General features: G+C 39.4%; 1 protein-coding gene across 6 annotated transcripts in view; it reads right to left on the bottom strand.

Annotated features, from left to right (window-relative positions):
* The window catches only part of gtf2e1 (general transcription factor IIE, polypeptide 1, alpha), a 53,405-nt gene that overhangs the window by 6,430 nt on the left and 21,768 nt on the right, over positions 1-25,207 (bottom strand). For all 6 annotated transcript variants that reach the window (XM_060833609.1, XM_060833610.1, XM_060833612.1 and 3 more), the window contains 2 exons: positions 8,298-8,499; positions 3,468-3,697 (listed from right to left, as the gene is read on the bottom strand). In XM_060833609.1, coding sequence (XP_060689592.1) covers positions 3,468-3,697; positions 8,298-8,499 — 432 coding nt within the window. The remainder of the gene's footprint in view (positions 1-3,467; positions 3,698-8,297; positions 8,500-25,207) is intronic.

Here is a 25,207-nt window from a genome sequence, read left to right as displayed (position 1 = left end):
GGCTGTGTTGAGGGCATCTTGAAACCCACAGTACAAGGAAACTGCAGCTTCTATCATGACCCTACAGACTTCTTAGAGAAACTCAGTACCAATAGACCAGTTGAACCAGGCACATTCCTCATCCCAATGAACGTTTCTCCACTCTACACCAGCAAACGTCATGATGATGGCATTGTTGCAAGAGCCTCAGTACTCAACACCAACAACTGCCAATTTCCAGGCACCATCCTACAACTCATCTGCTTGATCCTCGACCACAACGTCTTCACCTTCAACAACCAGCTCTTCATCCAGACACAGAACAACCATGGGGTTCAAATGTGGCTTTCAGGCATAGGTGGGAATGCAGATTTGAATTTACTATCAGATTACTGAATGGCAGAGCAGGACCGAGTGGCTGAATGGCCAGTAAGTGCTCTTAACTCGTTTGCTGCTAAATATGTGCAAATATATACCAGAAGATGAAATTCCAAAAGAAAATGAAAGCACTCTGAATTACTGCTTTGAGCAATCCCAGTCACCCTGAATCACCGGTCTCAACATTGAGCAACTCATTGCTTTTATGGTAATTTAATGTTGAGGGCCTATCAACCCCAGACAAAACTTCACTGGATGCCTTGCCACCCAACATCACCACCATTGGTTTACAAGACACCCATATTGAAACTGAAGAAGCTGTTTACTATCATAGGTGGCACAGCAGCTCAGTGGTTAGAACTGCTGCCTCACATCACCAGGGTCCCGGGTTCGATTCCTGCCTTGGGTGACTGTCTGTGTTGAGTTTGCACATTCTCCCTGTGTCTGCATGGGTTTCCTCCCACAATCCAAAGATGTGCAGGTTAGGCGAATTGGCTATCTAAATTGTCCATAGTCTTAGGTGCATTAGTCAGGAGTAAATGTAGGGGAATGGGTCTGGGTAGGTTACTCTTTGGAGGGTTGGTGTGGACTTGTTGGGCTGAAGGGCCTGTTTCCACACTGTAGGGAATCTAATCTAATCTAAACATCAAAGGCTTTAGCCTGCTGTACTACTCCCCTTATGATAAACGCAGCCACACCAACTAGACTTAATCCAACATTGCTGATGCTGCCACCTTATCAACACGGCTTTGAAAGTTAAAATTTGATGATTCAAGCTAATACTGATCAAGCTAATACTAATGCAATTAGTTCATTTTTTAAAAGTCTTTCAGTGTCAGCTATGATTCGGTTGATAGCATTCTCACCTCAGAGTCAAAAGGTTGAGAGTTTAAAGTCCCACTTCAAAAGACTTCAACATCAAAATCTAAGTGGACACTTTAGTACAGTACTACAGGAGTGTTGTGCTAATGGAAGTATGTATTACAAATGAAATTTTAACCTCTCAGATGTATATAAAAGATCCCATTAATATTTTAAAGAGGAGAGTTTCCATCAGTATCCTGCCTAATATTTATCAATATTTATTCCTCTGTTGATAAAACTAAAACAATTAGTAATCAATTAAAACAATGTCCATTTGCATATTGCAGTTTGTGGGAGCTTGGTATGCACAAATTAGTTTTCATGCCTCCTATAGATTATAGTGACTGCATTTCATAGGTTATAAAATGCTTTCAGACATTGAGAGGTTATGCTGCCCCTTACGTATTATTTCAATGTTCTTAAGTTTGGAGGACTGGGGATACCTTGATTTGTTTTTATTTTAAAATGAGGTCAACACAGCACATTGGAATTCTTTTGATCAAGACATTTTTCTTCTGATAGCCACTTTTTTTTCAAATAGAAATCACACACTCAGACTCTTACTACTGGGTCCCACTTTCTGCTTTGATGATTTAATGGTGTAGTTGGTGAAAAGCCAATAGTGAAAGAAAGCTTCTTAGTTCAGCTCTCCTGTTTCTAGACCCCTTCATTGTGGGTCTAGCGTGATAATTGGTAGCCTGGTTCTGCTGCTCTTGCATTAGAAGCCTCTGAAAGTGTTCACCCCTATTTCCTGAATAAAGTTTGCAAAGGTCCATTTTGAAAACTGCATGTTTTAGAGACATTGGTCTTTGTGTACCATAAGATCAGACTGACAGCCATCTAAACATCTCAAACTGTATACTTCTTGTATCCAAGGACTAAGATTTATTGGACAAAAGTGTTCTGTATAAGTGAAGTGGCTTACATTTTCCCATTAGAAATTAAGTGTGATAAAACCAATTTTGCATTTGAGTGAAATAAGTCTTGTTTTACGATAAATTAGTTTTTTAAACGGTTGATGGACTTTTTCATTCTAAGTTTAAAGAAAGCAGATGATTAGCCATAACAGGAATTGAGCAAAACAATTAAACATGCATTGAGGCTTTCAGAGTAGTGGGATTAGAGTGAGACATAGAGCAGTCCATCAATCTCTGTGATAACTGTTATAATGTAGGAAATGCAGCAGTTAATTCCACAAAGTATTTTCCTTGTGTTGAAAATTTTGCCACATAGAGTCACGGAGATGTACAGCAAGGAAACAGACCCTTTGGTCTAACTCGTCCATATCGACCAGGTATCCTACATTAATCTTGTCCCATTTGCCAGCAAGTGCCCATATCCCTCTAAACCTGTCCTATTCATATACATATCCAGATGCCTTTTAACAATTGCAATTGTACCAGCTTTCACCATTTCCACTGGCAGCTCATTTCATATATGCACCATCCTTAGCGTAGATAGTTGCCTTTAGGTCCCTTTTAAATTTTTCTCCCTCATCCTAAACCTATGTCTTCCCCCCACCTCATGGAAAAGACTTTGTCCCTCATGATTTTATAAACCTGTAAGGTTACCCCTCAGCCTCTGACATGCCAGGGATTTCAAAAGCAACACTCTGACGGTGTAGCGCTCTCTCAGTACTGCACTAGAGCATGAGCCTTGAACTCTCAACCTCTGATAAAGAGACAGGAGTGCCAACACTGAGCCATGTTTGACTTCACTACATAAAATAGTACAATTTATGGAGCGCCATTTTCCAGGCCATTATGTTTTATCCAATGGATAAAAGCAAATTACTGCAGATGCTGGAATCTGAAACCAAAAAATAGAAAATGCTGGAAAATCTCAGTAAGTCTGGCAGCATCTGTAGGGAGAAAAAAAAGAGCTGTCAGGAGAGAAAAGAAACTTCAGCTCTTTTCTCTCCTTACAGATGCTGCCAGACTTGCTGAGATTTTCCAGCATTTTCTCTTTTATGTTTTATCCAATGAATGACTATAATTATAAACAAAGCTGCTGGTTTCCTATTTATCATTAACTTTTGTAACACAATACTGAAGACTCTTAGCTTTGAATAACTTACACACTTTTTGAAAATTAATACAGAAGTTTAAAAAATTGGCTAACAAAGCATAATCTTTACACTGAATAGCTAAAACAAGCTAAAAATTCCATGCTTCAGTACAGTCAGTACTCACCGATAAATTTGCAAACAAATCAGAAGAAAAGACAAAGTCAAACAGATATCTCACCTTCCACTTCTTCTAAATCTTTAAAGCTTCCTCGGACAGTGCTCTCCCTCATCCAGATTGGTCTCTCTTTAGCTGGCTTGCCATCAGATACAATTTTATGCTGAGCATCATGTTCTTCCATATTAATGATGACATTTTGAGTGTAGAGATCCTCATACGTAGGTCCTTTGTTTGCCCACGATTCTTTTTGAAGGTGTGTAGCTCCACTGCCAGCACCAAGTGCTCGTTGGCTGAAACGAAAGTCAGTAAATATTACCAATTATAAATATACAACAAACAGTCCAAGGAAATGTATCAACAAAGAATGAAAAACAAATGGAAAAACATGTTATGCTGCTGCACCTGTGTCCACATTTATTAGTGTCATGTTGCAAGAAATTGAGCCTAGAAAAAAAGACTCCATATATAGAATTTTTAAACAGTTCTTGCTGAAAAATGCATGCCTTTAACAATCAGGCTATTTTCTGACTTCTGCTCATTTTCACTTTATATGTTCAATCATGAACTGATTAAAAAAAAATTAAATTGCATTTATTTTTACCTGGATTTGAATTAAAATGCTGTTCTGACTGTCTTAACAGTGACTAAGGTAAGGGAAATGCATGTGCTTCAGTTGCACATGATTCATTAGAATTAATATTGATAATACATACAGGTTTTTAACTAAATTACCAAAAATCAGATAAAACCTGAATATTTTTCCTCTTTTGGTTAAAAATTCTTGTGGATTCTTACACTTTCCTGATCAAATTGGAAGAAAGGTTCCCATAACATTTTAATGAAAGTTTAGAAGAATAATTCATATTACATGTTCAAATCTTAAGAGTGAAGAGTGAACTGTGGCTTCTTGATTCAGGGTTAAGTATGCTATTCATTAAGCCAAGCCAACAAGTAAATAGCACAAAGAAGAACAATGGACATTTAAGGAAAGGGGGAAATATCAATAAATAGATTGATAAACAGAAGTGCTAAAAACTTACACAGTGGAATACAAGAGGCAAAGTTAAGGTGAAGGGCATATACAGAATTAGATATGATAATAGGTAACATGAAATTGTGAAATGCAAAAGACCTGCTAAAAATTCAGAAACATAAGATACTGAAGACATATTGAAATACAAAATTATTTACCTGGAACATATCTGCCTTAGGTTTATAAAACATTCAAATTTTTGCAATGAGCAGATCAACAAGATAAAAGATTTTACAGAACTTCCATAAATCTTTGGTTGGATAATTTTAAGATGATAATCTCTAACAGAGGGATGAAAATGCTGGGTAGATTGAAGAAAGCAAATTAGGTTGCTCTCTAAACCTTAACTTGAAAATCTATAAAGGCAACTAATGCAGTGATTGACAAAATCAAATCAACAGAAAAATGATTTTTAAGAAAATGAAGGAAAGTGGTAAGTAGATGTTCTTCAAGTTGAAACAGAACAAATAAAATATGATGATTTACAAAAGCAACATCAAGCAAAGTAGAACTCCTAAATACTTCATATTGAACTATTAAAAAAAATCCCAATTTTCAATTCAATTCTTTTATGGGAATGTCTGTCTCACTGGCAAGTCCAAAATTTCCCTTAATTTTCCATGAAAAGGTCGTAGTAAGCCACCTTCTTGAAGTGCTGCATGTGGTAGACTCTCAGCGCTGTCAGGAAGGGAGTATATAGCATTACTATAATAGTTTTAAGTTTCTACAGATGTCTCACATCTACATTCTACTCTGACAGACTTGTCTGCACTACCTATGAACTGAAGCAAAATTGTGTGCAAAGCATAAAGTTCATACTAGATTTGATGGGCCAAATGGTCTTTTTTTCCATTTTTTGATAGCTGGCAGACAAGAACTCAAAGACACATTATTTACATAATAGGTGTCATGGAATGATTAGATAAAACTTATCAGCCTATATAATGCCTCGTGGGCGGCACGGTGGCACAGTGGTTAGCACTGCTGCCTCACAGCGCCTGTAGACCCGGGTTCAATTCCCGACTCAGGCGACTGACTGTGTGGAGTTTGCACGTTCTCCCCGTGTCTGCGTGGGTTTCCTCCGGGTGCTCCGGTTTCCTCCCACAGTCCAAAGATGTGCGGGTCAGGTGAATTGGCCAAGCTAAATTGCCCGTAGTGTTAGGTAGGGGGTAAATGTAGGGGTATGGGTGGGTTGCGCTTCGGCGGGTCGGTGTGGACTTGTTGGGCCGAAGGGCCTGTTTCCACACTGTAAGTCTAATCTAATCTAATAATCAAAGAAAGAAATAACTGCATTTGTATAGCACTTTTCATGACCACTGGAGAAGAAACAAACGACAGGCAAAAGTAGATATTGGGCTACTTCAAACTGATACTGGAAGCCTAGTGATGGGAGATAAGGAAATAGCAGGAGAACTTAACAAGTGCTTTGTGTCAGTCTTCACAGTGAAAGACATGAGTAATACCCCAACTAAAGGGAGTCAGGGGGCTGAGTTGAGTATGATTGCCATTACAAAAGAGAAAGTGCTAGAAAAGCTAAAAGGTCTTAAAATTGATAAATCTCCTGGCCCAGATGGGATACATCCTAGAGTTCTGAGAGAGCTGGCTGAGGAAATAGCGGAAGCATTGGTTGAGACCTTTCAAAAGTCACTGGAGTCAGGGAAAGTCCCAGATGATTGGAAAATCGCTGTTGTAACCCCCTTGTTCAAGGAAGGTTCAAGACAAAAGATGGAAAATTATAGCCAATTAGCCTAACTTCAGTTGTTGGTAAAATTCTAGAATCCATCATTAAGGATGAGGTTTCTAAATTCTAGGAAGAGCAGAGTCTGATTAGAACAAGTCAATATGGATTTAGTAAGGGGAGGTCGTATCTGACAAACCTGTTGGAATTCTTTGAAGAGGTGACAAGTAGGTTAGACCAGGGAAACCCAGTGCATGTAGTCTATCTAGACTTCCTAAAGGCCTTTGATAAGGTGCCACACGGGAGGCTGCTGAGCAAGGTGAGGGCCCATGGTGTTCGAGGTGAGCTACTAGTATGGATTGAGGATTGACTGTCTGACAGAAGGCACAGAGTTGGGATAAAAGGTTCTTTTTCGGAATGGCAGCCGGTACAAGCGGTGTCCCGCAGGGTTCACTGTTGGGGCCGCAGCTGTTCACATTATATATTAATGATCTGGATGAAGGAACTCGGGGCATTCCAGCGAAGTTTGCTAATGATACAAAGTTAGGTGGACAGGCAGGTAATACTGAGGAAGTGGGGAGGCTGCAGAAGGATCTAGACAGTTTGGGAGAGTGGTCCAGGAAATGGCTGATGGAATTCAACATGAGCAAATGCGAGGTCTTGCACTTTGGAAAAAAGAATAAGAGCAGACTACTTTCTAAATGGTGAGAAAATTAGTAAAGCCAAAGTACAAAGGGATCTGGGAGTGCTAGTTGAGGATTCTCTAAAGGTAAACATGCAGGTTGAGTCCGTGATTAAGAAAGCGAATGCAATGTTGTCATTTATCTCAAGAGGGTTGGAATATAAAAGCACCGTTGTGCTACTGAGACTTTATAAAGCTCTGGTTAGGCCCCATTTGGAGTACTGTGCCCAGTTTTGGTCTCCACACCTCAGGAAGGACATACCGGCACTGGAACGTGTCTAGCGGAGATTCACACGGATGATCCCTGGAATGGTTGGTCTAACATACGAGGCTGAGGATCCTGGGATTGTATTCATTGGAGTTTAGAAGATTAAGGGGAGATTTAATAGAAACTTACAAGATAATACATGGCTTGGAAAGGGTGGATGCTAGGAAATTGTTTCCGTTAGGCGAGGAGACTAGCACCCGTGGACACATCCTTAGAATTAGAGGGGGTCAATTCAGAACAGAAATGCGGAGACATTTCTCAGCCAGAGAGTGGTTGGCCTGTAGAATTCATTGCTGCAGAGTGCAGTGGAGGCTAGGACGCTAAATGTCTTCAAGGCAGAGATTGATAGATTCTTGATGTCACAAGGAATTAAGGGCTACGGGGAGAATGCTGGTAAGTGGAGTTGAAATACCCATCAGCCATGATTGAATGGCGGAGTGGACTCGATGGGCCGAATGGCCTTACTTCCACTCCTATGTCTTATGGTCTCATGGTCTTATGGAGGTCTCAAATAATTTACAGTCAATGAAATATTTTAAACAGCGATCACTTTTGTAAGCAGTTCTTCAGTCCTTTGCACACAGCAAATCCATACAAACAGATATGTATTAATAAACAGCTAATATGCTTTCGAATATGGGTCAGAACACCAGGGACAACTCCCATGCTCTTATTCGAAATACTGCCATGGGATCATTTACACCAGAACAGACTGATGAGGCCTCAGATTAACACTTTACCTGAAAGATGGCACCTCTAGTAATGCAGCACTATCTCAGAACTGCACTGGAAGTTTAGCACTGGTGTGTGTTAAACCCTGGAATGGAATTTGAACCCAGAACTAACCAAATTAAAGTGACTAAACACAAGATTCTATTTAAAAATCTTGCCACCTAGCACTTTGAACATACGGAAACATTCAAATAAAAATTAATATATAATTTAAAAAGAAATACTAAACCAGGATGATGATGATAGCTACTAAAGTCAGTCTTATACACGCACTTTCAGCTGAATTACTTCCCTCATTTTTAACCTAATGATATTCATATACTGCGCTATGAATATAATAGATTTATAGTACAGAGAGTCTGATTATGTGGGGAGATGAGTCAAAAGTACAGTCTTCATAAGTAAAAGCTGCTTAAAGTTCAACCTTTACAAGATTTATAAATCACTTTTATTTTGATAAAATAAAACTATAAAGAAAATTTAAATCCCAAGCTAACCTTGCCCGAAGCGATGGAATTTCTGTTGGTTCTGGCTCCAGGATTTCATAGGCCAAATTAACATCTTCAGTTTCTCGCAGTAGAGCATAGATTGGTTCAATCTGTTCATTAAATCTTGCCAACAGTGTTCTGGCATCCTTCTTTGGTAATGCAGATTCATCCTCTTCCACCTCAGTGTGACAGAAGGTGCATCGGAATGTTCCTACAAGGACAGAAAATAATTTGCTATTAACATTCACCACATTATGAATGCCATGATGTCAGTGAATTATTAAAAATGTAACTCTAAAAATTTCAGTACAACCTGTTTATCTGCTTCTGATAGTTATGCTGAAATTCATCAATGGGAAACAGTGGATCCAGTGACATTGTTCACAGATCAAGAGAACATGATTTTACAAATAAATCAGGAGAGTCAAGACACATAAAATGATATCAAGTCAGCAGTCTTGAAGGCATCAAGAGTTGAGGTGTGCTCCATGAGTGGTTCTTCTTTTGAAAGCCATAAAAATATAGATGGCTAATTACTCAAAAACTAAACCCTGCAGTTTCCTCTTTTTCATACTGCTTTCCTTATTTTTACTTAATGTTTGACTTCTTTATATCTGCACCTAAGGTTTTAGTTGATTTTATTCCATAATAATTCCATTATTTCCAAAAAGATAATCTGCAAGCTCAGGAAGAAACAAGCAATACAGAAGTATTTGATGTGTATGCCACATTCAATAGTTTCTCAATACTGGAGACTGCTGCAAAGGAATGACGACATGTTGAAGCATTGCAGTTGAAACCATGCAACCAAAGGTCAAAGAATTCAACAGAAAATAATTACAAAGATTAGAAATGTAGCTGTCATAGTCAGGCTGACTCCAGCATGTGTGTTGCTTTCCTGGTGCCAGAATAAAGGATATCATGAAGAGAATATAGAATATGCTGCAGGAGGAAAGGAGTGAACTAGAAGTTGTAGAACATGTCGGTACAGAGGACAGCAATTGAGGATCGACAGTCAAACTTTCAGAATCTACACTGGAACTTAAAAATTAGGACCCCTATGTTAGTAATCACTAACTTACTGCCAGTGACATGCACTAGCAAGAGTAGGAACAGGAAGATGGAGAGGATCAATACATGGCTACAGCATAGTGCAAGAGATGGGGCTCCAATTCTTAGGACTTTAAGAGAGGAGACTTTGCTTAGAATGTTATTAGAGAACATTTGTGACATAATCTGGAATGAGAGAAGAATTATGCTGACAACAATACAGAATTGTCAGTGGGTTCACATTGTCACACTTGCGTAAATTGGGCGCTCAATAAAGATGCTTAAAGCAAGAAATTGGATTCTGGGTATTCTAAGATGGAGGAAAGGAAAAAATTGTGCCTGTAAGAGCTTCTCCTTTTTGAGGTCTTTTCAGAGTTGGAGACGATTTCCTCGAATTCTAAGAGCAGCAATTACTATTTTATATGTTGTTGCATTGTTTTGGAACTTTGAGGAAAAAAGGTCAAAACAATGGCACTTTTATGGAATGAGCTGCCAGAGGAAGTGGTGGAGGCTGGTGCAATTACAGCATTTAAAAGGCATCTGGATGAATATATGAATAGGAATGTTTCATAGGGATATTGGCCAGGTGCTAGCAAATGGGATTAGATAAGGTTAGGAAGGTCGGTATGCATGAACAAGTTGGACCAAAAGGTCTGTTTCCTACTGTGAACCTCTATGACTCTAACAGACATATTAGTACTAGATATCCTGTTCTCTGCAGTGAGAAAGATGATGCACTGTATATACATTTCATCTGTTTCAAGTCAACAAAATAGGTGATATATATTCTCATTCATCTCTCAAGGAAATATCTTAACCAGAGTCAACCTGCCTTCTTTACTTTTTTAAATTTAGCAATTAACCGTCAGGTGTCATTAACTGGTGCATTTTCTATGGCAACACCTCAACCTGTCCTGACAAGTGCAAGACGAAAGCTTCAACAGAACATGTCTTTTTTCAGCAATGCTCAAACTCCATACTAGTAAGTGACTATTTGTATACTCTTGAATTTTTAAAACACACGTCGTTTTAATTGTTGTATCTGTTACTATAGGATATACTCATGTAAAGTCTTCTAGCAGCTGGTACTGTTGAGCTTTGTCACACAACAGTTCATTTCAAGCCTATTAGAGTTACCAGCCACTGATTGAAACATCAGTGGAGGGAGGTATGGGGTGTGGAGGTGACGATCAAAGTTTCAAAGATTTCAAAACCTTGGTTACTGCTCAAGGTGTACCTAAAATTTAGGACGTGGCTCTACAGTCAGATGTTGCTACTCACAATCTTGAAGGTACAAAACATTCCTCTCCCCACCTCTTACTGGAATGTGACACTAGTTCAAGTTAAAAAAAATCTATGTTTAAACTTGATAAATAAACATAAATCACAATACACTTCAGTTTAGAATTATAAAGCAATGCAAAATAGCCTCAAAAGGAAACAAAGGCATGGTCAAAAGCTTAGTCAAACAGGTAAGTTCTTGAGAGCTCTTGTGGTATGATTGTTGTATTCCTACCTCTGGGCCAGGACACTTGGGTTCAAGTACAACTATTACAGATCTGCATGTGCCTGAACAGTCTATTTTAAATACCTAGATGTATGGAATATGGAGGCCACAAGTTCAATCTTCACCTAAGAAATATCTAAAAGGAAGGAAGCAAAATGGAGAGGTTTAAGAGATGCGATTCCAGACCTTAAGACCTATGGAGCAAAAGACCTAGCTGCTAATATTGGAGAAAGCAAGATATTCCATAGCAAGAATGAAAAGAGTGCAGATATCTCAGAGAAATGTAGAGTTGGACATTTACTGAACTAGGGAGGGGCAACATTGTGGATAGATTTATAAAGAGAGATCAGAATTTTAAAATTAAGCCATTGCTAGACAGGCAACGTAAACACAGTTAGTCTCCTCTATGTTTGTGGGTTTACTGAATCCTAAACAGCAGTCTCAAGAAGCACTGCAAGAGGACACAGAAAAATAGGAAACTTTGTTCATCTTATTTTCCCATATTCTAGAATAATATTGTGGTCTATTGATGAAACATTTACATTCTTCTTGTCACATGAATCAGAGCAGATACAGTTATTAAGAAATACTGCATCTACTGAAATATATCCAAATTGTGTAATTATAATATTAATTGGCTGTTGACAGTGAACAGAACTTTTTGTTGACATCATTGAAGTAAACAATTTCAGCACTACCAAATTTATTAGCAAATTTCTGGAGAACTTAAATATGGAAAACAGAACAATACAAAACAGCAGCTTTTTGCACATTGACATGAAGTGCAGTGAAACTACAAAGCAGGATGGAAATAATACATTCATGGTGAAAGCTGAAAATGGCTTTCAGTTAAGAGGAAAAATAGAATATTTTTCTCAATCAGCCTTTTAAAGCTCTTAGAATGTATAACATTATACTTAAGACCAGCAGATAACAGGTCACATTAGTCTGTCAGGATGTGAGTTATACACTTTGCCATCTGTCTTTCATTTATTTTAGGACAGAGCCAGAATTTGTCAAATGAAGACACTGCACGTACTAGAGCTCCCCTTGATGCTGCTCTCCGCAGGAATGAAAGCATCAGTCCTTCTCATGTGCATAACAAAGTGAGAGGGACGGAAAACAGATGGTACAAACCCCAAGACATGCAACCCAGACTGCCGAGAATCCTGCTTCTTTCCCATCTGGAGAGTCTCAGCATAAAGAATAAACTGCAGTAAGCTACAACTCTAACAGTATCTCTAAAATAATAAGAATCTGAAATATCTATCAGCTTGCATTAAACATGCTTATACACATGCACAATGAGATATGCATATACATTCCATTTAGATAGTGGAATCAGACAACAAACTCATATAGCAATTTTAATTTAAGTGCAAACGAAACTTGAATTTCACAAGATCCAGTAACAGTACTTTCAAGTATTGCTGAAAAAAATGTTTCGTCAAAGCTTTTCATCATTTTCATCATGCATTCACTAGGACAATTTGAAAGAATACCAGCAGATAGGGGCGTTTGATGATTTTAGCAACAGAGGGCCAGTACTTCAGTGCTCAACATTAATGAGTCTTAAAGCTTTTGTCTGCAGACAACATAGGGCAGAAAATCCTCTGGACCACCTACAAGTCCTACTACATTCACTTCTGTTTGTCACCACAAAATTGTCTCGCTGCAATTAGTGAGAAGAATATTCTTCCTAAGAGAAACAATGCGGTGGTTTCTAGTTCCAAGCTAAAGAGTTTTGGTCTCATTTTGGATTCCATGTTCAGCCAGTTTTCTTTGTTTCCAGCCCCATCAGTATGGAAAATCTGATCAACTGTTCCATGTATCTTGCTTATTAAAACAATATTATTGCTACTCAAACTTATGACAGGTCATGCTGTGCATGTGAGTGTCAGTCTGGCTGTTTGATATTAGGAAAGTGGTGAGGTGAGAGTTTTCTCCTCTCTAGTATGGTCTTGTTGCTGCACATCAGTGACATTCATTTTGGACAAACCAGCAGTAGCCTATTTCAGTCTCTCAAATACAAAACAAACTTCTTATAGTATAATAACAAAATTTTCAGAGAACATTGAAATGTTCAACATTAATGGAGATAGAATCCCTTAAAAATGCTAATTGGTATCCTTAAAATGAAATTTCTAGCAAACCCAACTTCTGGAAAAATGGAAAGAGTATACCTCAAAACCTTGGATACTTCAAGGCAGCTTTGTTTATGACAAGAAAAAGGATCTCAGCTGCTTCCATTAAACAAATTCAATCGAAAACACTCAGCTTGGGGACTCTTGTGATACAGTGGTAACAGAAGGTCTGGGTTCAAGGTTTACCTGTTCCAAAGGGGTGTAATAACATCTCTGAACAGGCTGATTAGAAAATAGTTTTTAAGACACTCACCTTCATAACAACTTTGGAAAAGCTGATTGGAAAACACCCAGGAGGTTAGAGATTATAAAACTCTCATCGTGGGCTCTTGTGGCACAAAGGTAGAGTCATTACTGCTGAGCCAAGACATCTAAGTTTAAGTCCCACCAACTTCAGAGGTGGATGACATGACTGGATAGTTTAATTTTTTTAAAAGAATCGAGAAGTACCACTCTGAACCTGTGTAGAGCTACAATTATGCAGAAAACGTTTGTAAATAGAATGTTGTTAGGCTTTATCAGGCTTTGCATGTAAATTGATCATTTGGAAACACCAGTGATTTGCGCTTTTTGAAAATAGATAAAAAGTACTACAGGTGATTTAGTGGTGGGAAAGAAGCCCTTTAGTTGTGTGTGAGAGCATTTTTGAATATAAATAGATACAGTATGAGTTCTTGTGGCATATTGATAATATCCCTACCTCGGAGCCAGAGGTCCAGATTCAATTCCACATAGCCCAGAGATGTATATCAACATTAGAAAATTTCTAAAACACTCATCCTGTGTGGTTCTTGAGGCACAGTGATAGTGTCCCCATCTCTGAGCTGAAAGGCCTGAGTACTTGAACCCAGTCCAAAGGTGTGTCATAATCTGACTGAACAGGTAGATTAAAAATATTTAAAAATTTGTCCTAGGGTTCTTGTATAGCAGTGGTAGTATCACTATTTCTGGGTCAGAAGGTGTGGGTCTCATCTATTCCAGAAGAGTGTCTAAATATCTCTGAACACATTGATCAGAAAATATGTAACTATACCTATCATGTTATGCACCGATATAAATCAGTAATATAGCCTCTAATAAACTCATCCGATTGACAGATCTTGTAGCACTGTGGTAATGTTCTTATCTCTAAGTTTAAGTCCCACCTGCTGCTTGATTAGAAAATAGATGAAACAGATTGATTAGAAAATACATAAAACACTCCTCATTGCCAGGGATTGATGGATGAACACAGAACAGTCATCCTTTATTTTGTCCTGCTTCTCTGTAGTGATTTAGTATCATTAAAGTAAAGGATCTTTGTATGAAGAGCTAAGATGATGTTGGTCAAGAAATTCAGCTTCCAAATTCATGCTTCTTGCTGGGAGTTGTGTTGTGTGGACACCATATTTTGCTTAATCAACGAGTTTGGATAGGTTATGACATCTCTAGCAGGTGAGACTGAACTCAGACCTTCTGGTTCAGAGGTAGGAATACTACCATGAAGCCACAAGACCCTTTGCTCATGTGGACATGGTGACAAATTCCAATTCAATCACAAAATACAATGCAACATTACAGAAATTGAATTTAGACAAGTTTGATGTAGCCTGAATCGGGCTCCAGTACAACTGTAAATAAAAAAAAATAACTGTGTAAAACTATGTACTCTCATTTGGCAAAGGAATGGAGAAAACCAATAAGATGTGCTATTTGATTTTCGAAAGGCTGATATGTTTAAATGATAAATAGGGATGTTCAGTTTCAGCAAATGAAGAACTGCTCCATAACATTTTAATGCCACATAATTAGAACATTTTAGTTATTATAATTAAATAAATTTATTCAACATGCCATAAACAAAACAAGGTAACAATTATTTCAATAAGTTCTAGAGCTCAAGTCTAATACCCGGTGTTCAATCTTAAGCATTTCAGCTGAGCTATGCTGCATTTTCAAATACTTGTGAATGGTAAGGACTCAATGACATCAGCTCAGATAGAAAATTAGATTTTACTGGTCTGTTGTTACTGCAGAGCAAGTGCAGACAAATAAGCAATTTCTAAATGCAGAATGGCTGTCGCATCAGCAACAGGGGTATGTTTTATCACCTTCTAATTTTATTTACTCTACAGAGCAAGTAACAAATTATCTAATATTGCCTATCACATGTTCCCGAATAGAAACAGAAACCTTAATTTTTCAGTGTAGCTTCAAAATATGTGATTTTTTTGGCAGCTTGCTGACATCCGCAGTCAGCACCTGCCTACCAATTAGATGCAAGGATTCAATTCTGAGGTTGTCATCTGTTTCCATCTGCCACCACAAGGAAAGGTTTTTGTCTGCTTTCTGCAAGACTAATGGAACAAATTCCATGGTCACTTTACAATGGCAGGAGTGGAATTAACTCTTTCCTGAATCAAGCATACCTTTTACCCTTTCATCTCCCCGAGGCCATTTAGCCCCTTGAACTGTCTGTTATTCAATAGGATCACGGATGATCTGTGGCCTAATCCCATATATCTGCCTTTAGCCCATATCGCTTACTACCTTTGTTTAACAGAAGTGTATCTATCTCCGATTTCAAATTAATAATTGATTCAGCATCCACTGCCATTTGTGCAAGAGGTGTTCCAAACCTCTAATACTCTGTGTGCAGGAGTTGGAGGTCAAGAGGAAAATTGAACACCTACTCAGCTTTAAAAGCAATGGTAGAAAATATGGGCTGTGAAAACTTTGCGGAATGAGTGATGAGCAATTTCTACAGAGAAGATGAGGAATAAATTTTAGTCATATTTCCAGTGGGAGTTCAAAATCGTTCCACATTTCAGTTATATTTTTCCTATAGTCATAAGGCCATAAGACATGTGACCATAAGACAGAGTGGAAGTAAAGGTCATTCAGCCCATTGAGTCCAATCGCCATTAAAATCATTAAACCTTAAGCAAAACTACACAGTTTTAAAGGATTTGACCAAATCTCTGCTCTTTGCATGTTATATATTCTCCAAATTATATTGAATTGTATGTTCTGTAATTGATTTGTCATCCTTAGAGCATAGATTGTGAAGGGAAGCTTGAAAACAGAGTTTTGATAGTTGCTCCCTTTTCACTGTTTCCACTGGGTCAGCAAGCAGCTGATACAAAATTAAAGCAATTATCAAGAACTAGAGGTGGGAGAGTAAATGCTATTACATTAGGTACTCCAATTTGGAATACATTCTCTGAAAAGGTAATGCTAGTAAATTCAATTGTAACATTTAAAAGGGAACCAGCTAAATGAAGAGGAATGGAACTGTTTGAACATGAGGTATTTAGCTATTCTGCTAAAATGTTGGTTCTTTCAGAAATGCAAGGTTCTATAACTTTGACATATTTGCCTGGATACTTTATTCATAGTCAGCTAAGACTTTGTTTTAACACTCTTTCACTAAGGTGATAATTTACTTGTGTCAAGATGAAGCATTAAAGGATTTTTTTTTATTGCGACAGTGTATTATTCAATATCCAATTGGACAGTATGATTACACCAGCATGTCATGGCATCTCAGAACCAGTATGTGCAACATGGATACTGAAATGTCAGGATTGCCAGGGAAATAGCAAACTGAACCAAATAATCCAAGTAGAGCTACTATTCCATCAATAGGACAAACAGTTCAGTAAGACTGCAAGACTCTTGCACACAAACCAGTTTTGAAAGTCTGCATGAAGTTGGCAAAGATATGGGCAAAATTTTGAAAAAAGGAATATTTGTAGTAATGGAATACGTGTAACAGTTGCTTATCCCTTTACAAACAGACAGTAAAATGTGCTAGGGTAAATAATATGCAAAAGATTATGAAAGATTAACGATTCAATTTAAACATTAATAGGACTGTGTGGGACAGGTCAATGTAATGAAAAGGTTAATTAGAGGTTCCCTCCTACTCTTCAGACTTACAAAACTAGTTTCTGGTCTGTTTATGGAATTACTGCGAGAGAGGAGAAAAATACCTTCAGGCTTAGGTGAAGCCCAACTGTGGAAATCATTTCAGATATTCCTAAGGGGCTCTGGAGGTCTACATTCTTGATCAATAAGCAAGAAGGTTATTCAGACTCCAAGTGTGTCTGCTCAATCACATAATGCTGTACATAGAAACATAGAAAGTAGGACACAACCACCTGATGAAGGAACAGTGCTCCGAAAGTTAATGTTTCTAAATAAACCTGTTGGACTATAACCTGGTGTTGTGCGATTTTTAAACTCTGTACACCCCAGTTCAACACCTCCCACCACCTAACAAATCTAGAAAATAGGAGAGGTCCTTAGAGCCTGCTCTATCATTCAATATGGTTGTGGCTAATTATCTACCAGTACACTGTTCCAGCTTTCTCCCCACACTCTTTAATCTCTTTAATCCCTTTAACTCTTATGAATTATATTTAACTACTAAACGAAATTCTGGTGTGGCTAGATTCCCCGTTTGAAAAGATGAGTCTTATGAGAATTTCAAGAACAAGGAGTTGCCAGAAAATTACTTGCTACTGAAATCTATTTCAAAGAGTCAGAGATGTACAGCATGGAAACAAACCCTTTGGTCCAACCCGTCCATACCGACCAGATATCCCAATCTAGTCCCACCTGCCAGCACCTGGGTATATTCATATACCCATCTAAATGCCTCTTAAATGTTGCAATTGTACCAGCCTCCACCACTTCCTCTGGCAGCTCATTCCATACACGTACAACCCTCTGCATGAAAAGGTTTCCCCTTAGGTCTCTTTTATATCTTTCCCCTCTCACCCTAAATCTATGCCCTCTAGTTCGGGACTCCCTGACCCCAGGGAAAAGACTTTGTATATTTATCCTATCCATGCCCCTCACAATTTTGTAAACCTCTATAAGGTCACCCCTCAGCCGCCGACGTTCCAGGAAAACAGCCCCAGCCTGTGCAGCTTCTCCCTGTAGCTCAGATCCTCCAACCCTGGCAACATCCTTGTAAATCTTTTTTGAACCATTTCAAGTTTGACAGTGTTCAGAAGACTGAAGAAGCTTTGCCACACCCCCCACCTCCCTCCAGAAAGGACAATGGAAGATTCAGTCTGGTGGAAGAGGGGGACGGCAAACTTGAGGGGACACAACTTTAAAGTGAGGGAGATAGGTATAAGACAGATGTCAGAGGGAGAACAGCTTCAAGAAGCATGGAATATTTCATATATAAGCATACATTCTTAATGAGATACAGCTTAATCTATAGCTATCAAATGGGGTTTTTGGCAGCATATAGTCATCAATCAACTACTTTTCTGTAGTTTATCGTATGAAAACTTAAATAATATTTAACTGATGTTAACTTTAGTTTGTTTAGAACATAGAACATAACAGCACAGTACAGGCCCTTCAGCCCTCGATGTTGCGCCCCCCTGTCATACTAATCTGAAGCCCATCCCACCTACACTATTCTATGTACGTCCATATGCCTGTCCAATGACTACTTAAATGCACTTAAACTTGGCGAATCTATTACCGTTGCAGGCAAAGCATTCCATACCCTTACTACTCTGAGTAAAGAAACTACCTCTGACATCTGTCTTATACCTATCTCCCCTCACTTTAAAGTTGTGTCCCCTCAAGTTTGCCGTCCCCATACTTGGAAAAAGGCTCTCCCTGTCCACCCTATCTAACCCTCTGATTATCTTGTATGTTTCTATAAAGTAATCTCTCAACCTTCTTCTCTCTAACGAGAACAGCCTCAAGGCCCTCAGCCTTTCTTCATACCAGGCAACATCCTAGTAAATCTCCTATGCATCCTTTCCAAAGCTTCCACATCCTTCTTATAATGTGGTGACCAGAACTGCACACAATCCTCCAAGTGTGGCTGCACCAGAGCTTTGTACAGCTGCAGCATAACCCACTGGTTCCGGAACTCAATCCCTCTATTAATAAAGGCCAAAACACCATATGCCTTCTTAACAACCCTGTCAATCTGGGTGGCAACTTTCAGGGATCTGTGTACATGGACACCAAGATCTCTCTGCTCATCTGAACTCCCAAGAATCTTACCATTAGCCCAGTATTTTATATTCCAATTACTCCATCCAAAGTGTAACACCTCACACTTGTCCACATTAAACTCCATTTGCCACCTCTCAGCCCAGCTGTGCATCCTATCTACGTCTCTCTGCAACCTACTACATCCTTCGTCACTATCCACAACTCCACCGACCTTAGTGTCGTCCGCAAATTTACTAACCCACCCTTCTAAGCCCTCATCCAGCTCATTTATTAAAATGACAAAAAGCAGTGGATCCAACACCTACCGTTTTGCGGTACCCTGCTAGTAACTGGACACTAAGATGAACATGTTCCATCAACTACAACCCTCTGTTTTCTTTCAGCAAGCCAATTACTGATCCAAACTGCTATGTCTCCCACAATCCCATTCCTTCGCATTTTGTATAATAGCCTACTGTGGGGAACCTTATTGAACGCCTTGCTGAAATCCATATACAACACATCAACTGGTTTACTCTCACCTACCCACTTGGCCACTTTGTCAAAAAACTCAATAAGATTCGTTAGGCATGACCTACCCTTCACAAAACTGTACTGACTATCCCTGATCAGATTATTCTTTTCTAGATGGTTATAAATCCTATCTCTTACAACCTTTTCCAACACTTTATCAACAACTGAAGTGAGACTTACTGGTCTGTAATTACCAGGGTTGTCTCTACTACCCTTTTTGAACAAGGGAACCACATTTGCTATCCTCCACTCCTCTTCAGGCACTATTCCTGCAGACAATGAGGATTTGAAGATCAGTGTCAAAGGCTCGGCAATCTCTTCCCTTGCTTCCCAGAGGATCCTAGGATAGATTCCATTCGGCCCAGGGGACTTGTCAATTTTCACACTCTGCAGTATTTCTAATACCTCTTCCTTGGGAACCTCAATCTCTTCTAGTCTAGATGCAAGTATCTCTGTATCTTCCTCACCAACATTTTTATCTTTTATAGTGAACACGGTCGAAAAATATTTATTTAGCGCTTTCCCTATCTCCTCTGACTCCACACACAACTTCCCACTATTATCCTTGATTGGCCCTAATTTAACTCTCATCATTCTTTTATTCCTGATATACCTATGGAAAGCCTTAGGGATAACCCTGATCCTTTTAGAAAGCCTTGGGGTTAACCCTAAAATTCTTAAAATGCAAATAATCAAGAAGGACACGGATAGGACAAGTACACAAGGCATTTTCCTTGCGTGGGGAAGTCCAGAACTAGAGGGCATAGATATAGAGTGAGAGGGGAAAGATATAAACAGACTTAAGGGGCAACATTTTCCCGCAGAGGGTGACACGTGTATGGAATGAGCTGCCAGAGGAAGTGATGGAGGCTGGTACGATTGCAACATTCAAAAGGCATCTGGATGGGTATATGAATAGGAAGGGTTTGGAGGGATATGGGCCAGGTGCTGGCAGGTGGGACTAGACTGTGTTGGGATATCTGATCGGCATGGACGGGTTGGACCGAAGGGTCTGTTTCCGTGTTGTACATCTCTATGACTCTATAACTGACATGATCCTTTACGGAGCCACTAGGAATTAAGGATATTGTCGCTTTTGTCTGGGGGATGGCGGAAGACAGGAAGGGTAACAATAGGGATGAACAGTTTACGAAAGAAAGGACAATTAAATTGCAATTATTGTTTATCTCTTGAAGTCTAATTAAATCAGCAGCCACGTTCTCCATAAGATATGCTTCAATGGAAATAACCAGAGATGATCCTACCAATTGTCTCCTTGTGCCACCTAGAAAGCTTCTCCCAATTCATGTGGCAGCTGGTACCGGATGGATTTGACATTTAAATTTATCATACAGGAGGGTAAACTTGCAGTGTTTTAAACTAAATCATGGTTAGTTAAAGTGCGCTAATTAGTAGCTAATGATATCAAAATGTTAAGATTACCTACTGTGTTTTCATCTACGTTATCCTTTTGAAAATTTGTTCAAAGAAAGGTACAGATGGTCATCAGCCAAATAAGAGGAGGGAAAACTATTACGGCACTTATTTGCAGAGCTTGGTGATTTTTAGGAGCTCTGCATGTTGACAATTATAATCCTGTGCAAATGCCCAGCTCTGAAACATATCTTGAATTTCAAAAAGAAATTACAGCAGTGGGGCTAAGCTACAGCAAAGAAAAAGATTACCCATAAATTTCAGAAATGATAAACATTTTCACATTAAAACTAGGCCATAACACAGCCATTGTCAAAATTTGTCACATTTTACGGTCATAAAAATTAGTGAACATGTATGTTTAAATACCATTGAGAAGTCCATGACATTCTGTGCTCATTTTAGTTACTTCATATTAGCATGTGGTTTACTTTTTCTTATAGTTTTTGACAAGCCATTGGAGGCTGAGGGGTGACCTTATAGAGGTTTATAAAATCATGAGGGGCATATATAGGATAAATTGACAAAGTCTTTTCCCTGTGGGGGAGTCCAGAACTACAGGGCATAGGTTTAGGGTGAGGGGAAAGAAATAAAAGAGACCTAAGGGGCAACCTTTTCATGCAGAGGATGGGACGTGTATAGAATGAGCTGCCAGAGGAAGTGGTGGAGGCTGGTACAATTGTAACATTTAAAAGGCATCTGGATGGGTATATGAATAGGGGGGCTTGGAGGGATATGGGCCGGGTGTAAGCAGGTTTGACTAGATTGGATTGGGATATCTGGTCAGCAAGGACGAGTTGGACCGAAGAGCCTGTTTCCATGCTGTACATCTATCTGACTCTATATATATTTTACAGTCCTTTCGTCGACACAGTTAAGAGACAATCTTCCATAATTTTATTACTGAATCAAGATTTTTTAACTAAGTATGTCTGTGTGGAGTTTGCACATTCTCCCCGTGTCTGCATGGGTTTCCTCCAGGTGCTCCGGTTTCCTCTCACAGTTCAAAGATGTGCAGGTTAGGTGAATTGGCCATGCTAAATTGCCCGTAGTGTTAGGTGAAGGGGCAAATGTAGGGGAATGGGTCTGGGTGGGTCGCTCTTCAGAGGATCGGTGTGGACTTGTTGGGCCGAAGGGCCTGTTTCAACACTAAGTAATCTAATCTAATCTAACCTAACTGTTAAGATATAATGCAATGACCTAAATGTTGACTACAGCAGATTCCATGAGTGGAAGGGTTTTGTTTGGAAAGCCAGAAGTACAGATTTCCCTGCATGCTGTTGGTTTCCACAACATGAAACTTTTTGTTCCAGCAGACATCTGCCTATGTTATCAGACTGGGTTATCAGGTGCTGTGGGGGTTCTGCACAGAAGGTGCAACATTTGCTCATTTATCTCCTCCCTCCTCACCAACCAGAACACTAGACATACCTTCCAAGTGAAGCAGCAATTTAGCTGCACTTCAATCAGAACTCACATTTTCTGCTTAGAATAGAATCCCTAGTATTGACAGAGGCCATTTAGCCCATTGAGTCTGCACCGAGCCTCCAAACAGCATCTCACCCAGACCACTATCTTTCCTGTAACCCTGCATTTACCATGGTTACCCCACCTAGCCTCTATATCCCTGGACATGATAGACAATTTAGCATGGCCAATCAATTTAATCTGCACAGCTCTGGACGTAGAGGATATCAGAGCATCCAACAGAAACTCACTTAGACATGGGGAAAACGTGTAAACCTCATCCAGTCACCCAAACGCTGGGACAGAACCTGGATTCTTGGTGCTATGAGGCAGCAGTGCTAACCACTGAGCTACTGGACAATGTCATTTTCTCAACACTGGAGAGACAAACCACAAATATGTGTTTTATACAGCTATCACTGTGTTCTGTCTGTAAAATTGACCCCAAGCTTCCAGTTACCTGCCACGTTAATACAGTCCGGTGTTCCCACATTTCTGTCCCAGGCTGACTGCAGTGCTCCAGCAAAACTCAGTGTAAGCTGGAGCAACAACACCTCATCTTTTGTTTCCAGCCTTGAGGGGTCAATGCCAAATTTAACAACTTTAGAGCATGAACACCTTTTTCCATGTCGATTACCTACGTCCATGACCCCAGGTCCTGTCATGAAACAGGTTGCTTCCAGCACACCAACCCATTTTCAACTACTCATAGTCCCCATCATCACCTATAGGTTCTCTTCTTCCCTAGCTTACAACACACAATCCCTTTGTTGGCATACCCTTTTCTCCCTCTCTCTAGGCTCTATGTCCACCTATCCACTTGCTCTTTTTCTCCACGCCCTCATTGGCTATAGTACTATCTTCTGCTAGCTGCTTCCAGTTCTGAAAAAGGATGACTGGACTTGAAACATTAACTTTGATTCCACTACCTGACCCAATGAGGTTCTCCAGCAATTTCTGTTTTCTTTTTGTTTCAGATCTCCACTTTCTGCAATTCTTTGATGTAACAGTTAATGGATGTTTTTGTAAGTGGAGAGTAGATTCCAGTGGCATTCTACTGGCTCAGTGTTGGGTTACTTGCTGTTTGTTGTACAAGTTCACGATTTCTAAAAAACTGATAACAGCGAAAAGGATGGCTGTCAACTCCAGAAATTATATCAATGGCTTGGTTGAACATGATGTGGAGGTGCCAGTGCTGGATTGGTGGGGGGTGCCAAAGTTAAAAATCACACAACACCAGGTTTTAGTCCAACAGATTTATTTGAAAGTACAAGCTACCTGCTGAATGAGCAGCGCTCAGAAAGCTTGTACTTCCAAATAAACATGTTGAACTATAACCTGCTGTTGTGCAATTTTTAATTTGGTTGAACAGACAGAAGTGTGAAGTTAGCATTTGGTTAGGGCAAACAAAGTCAGGGAATACACAATTAAGACGAGGCTAACAAAAAGGGTGAAGGAGGTGAGACCCATGAAGTGTATGTCCACAGGTCTTTGAAGGAGGCAGGATAGGTAGTTGAGATGGTTAAAAAAAAACATGTAGAATGCTTGCCTTCAGAGGGCAAGATATAGAAGGGAGCATTAGGAGGATTAGAGGGGACATGAGGGAAAACCTGTCACTCAGACGATCTTTGCAACCTGGAATTTGCTGCCCAAGTCAGCAGAGGTAGAAATGCTCATCGAATTTAAATGTAACTGTAACTTCCAAGGTACAAGATCAGCTGCTGGAAAGTGGGAGGCTTTTGCCCCTTCAACCAGTTTAGATGGGTTGAATGGCATCTTTTTATGCCATAGCTTTTCCACGGTTGTGTGTGTGTGTGTGTGTGTGTGTGTGTGTGTGTGTGTGTGTGTGCGCGCGCTCTCAGAAAAATAAACAATTATCTGAAGAGTGGTAGGAGGAGTCTCTTGTGGAACATAAAAGAAGGCTATTTGAAGCAAATGGTCTACTTCTGTGCTGCATCTTTTATGTAGTTGCATGTAGATTGTACATATTAATCCACATAATGTTTATATAACCCTGATCTGAAGATGTAATAAAAACTGCTGCAATGCCTGTCCTTTGTAAATGAAGTAATGGCCCACTCCCCAGGACAATTGGTTCTAGTTTAACAAGAGTATCACTGTGAATTTGGGGGAGTGAGGTAATAGACGCCAGAGTGACCTGGAGAAGGAGAAGATAATTAACAAGAACAGAGAGTAAGATATGTACCTTCACATTTATTCACATTATAATTTCACCTGCTACACTCATGCCCATTCACTCCGCCTGTCAAAAACCCCTTTTGCATACTCAACTCTCATTCTCATCAGGTTTTGAACATTGCAAGCTTGGAAACATTACAGTTAGCCCCCAAATCCAAATCACCGACATATATTGTGATTGGCTGGGACCAAAATTCTTTATGTCAATACTGCCACCCCCATGGTGACAAATGAGGAACCCTGATAACACTACTAGGCACAACATCCCTGTTGTTACAAAACCTCTGACTCACTGAACACCCCCACAAAAGATCTGTTAGTGCACAGAATTATGCAGCACAGAAAAAAAATCATTCAATCGTGACTGTAGGAGTCTATGAAAGAGCTGTCAAATTAGTCCCATTCCCTCCTCTTCACTAATAACCCTGCAAATTTCTCTCTTCAAAGTATAAATGAGTTAAATGTCAAGAATGCAGATAAGTGATTCAATGAGTTAAATATTTTTTACTTAGTTGAGTAACTGCATAAGTTATTTTGCTAATGTAGGTTCTGACAAGAAATTCCAGAATACTTTCTAACCAGCAGTGTGGTATTGCCCTCTATTGGCTATTCAAAGTAACAACAATTTC

This window comes from Hemiscyllium ocellatum, chromosome 12 (genome assembly GCF_020745735.1).
Source record: "Hemiscyllium ocellatum isolate sHemOce1 chromosome 12, sHemOce1.pat.X.cur, whole genome shotgun sequence".
NCBI classification, from domain to species: Eukaryota; Metazoa; Chordata; class Chondrichthyes; order Orectolobiformes; family Hemiscylliidae; genus Hemiscyllium; species Hemiscyllium ocellatum.
The sequence above is the reverse complement of the archived record's forward strand: the minus strand, read 5'-3'. Positions and strand labels throughout refer to the sequence as shown.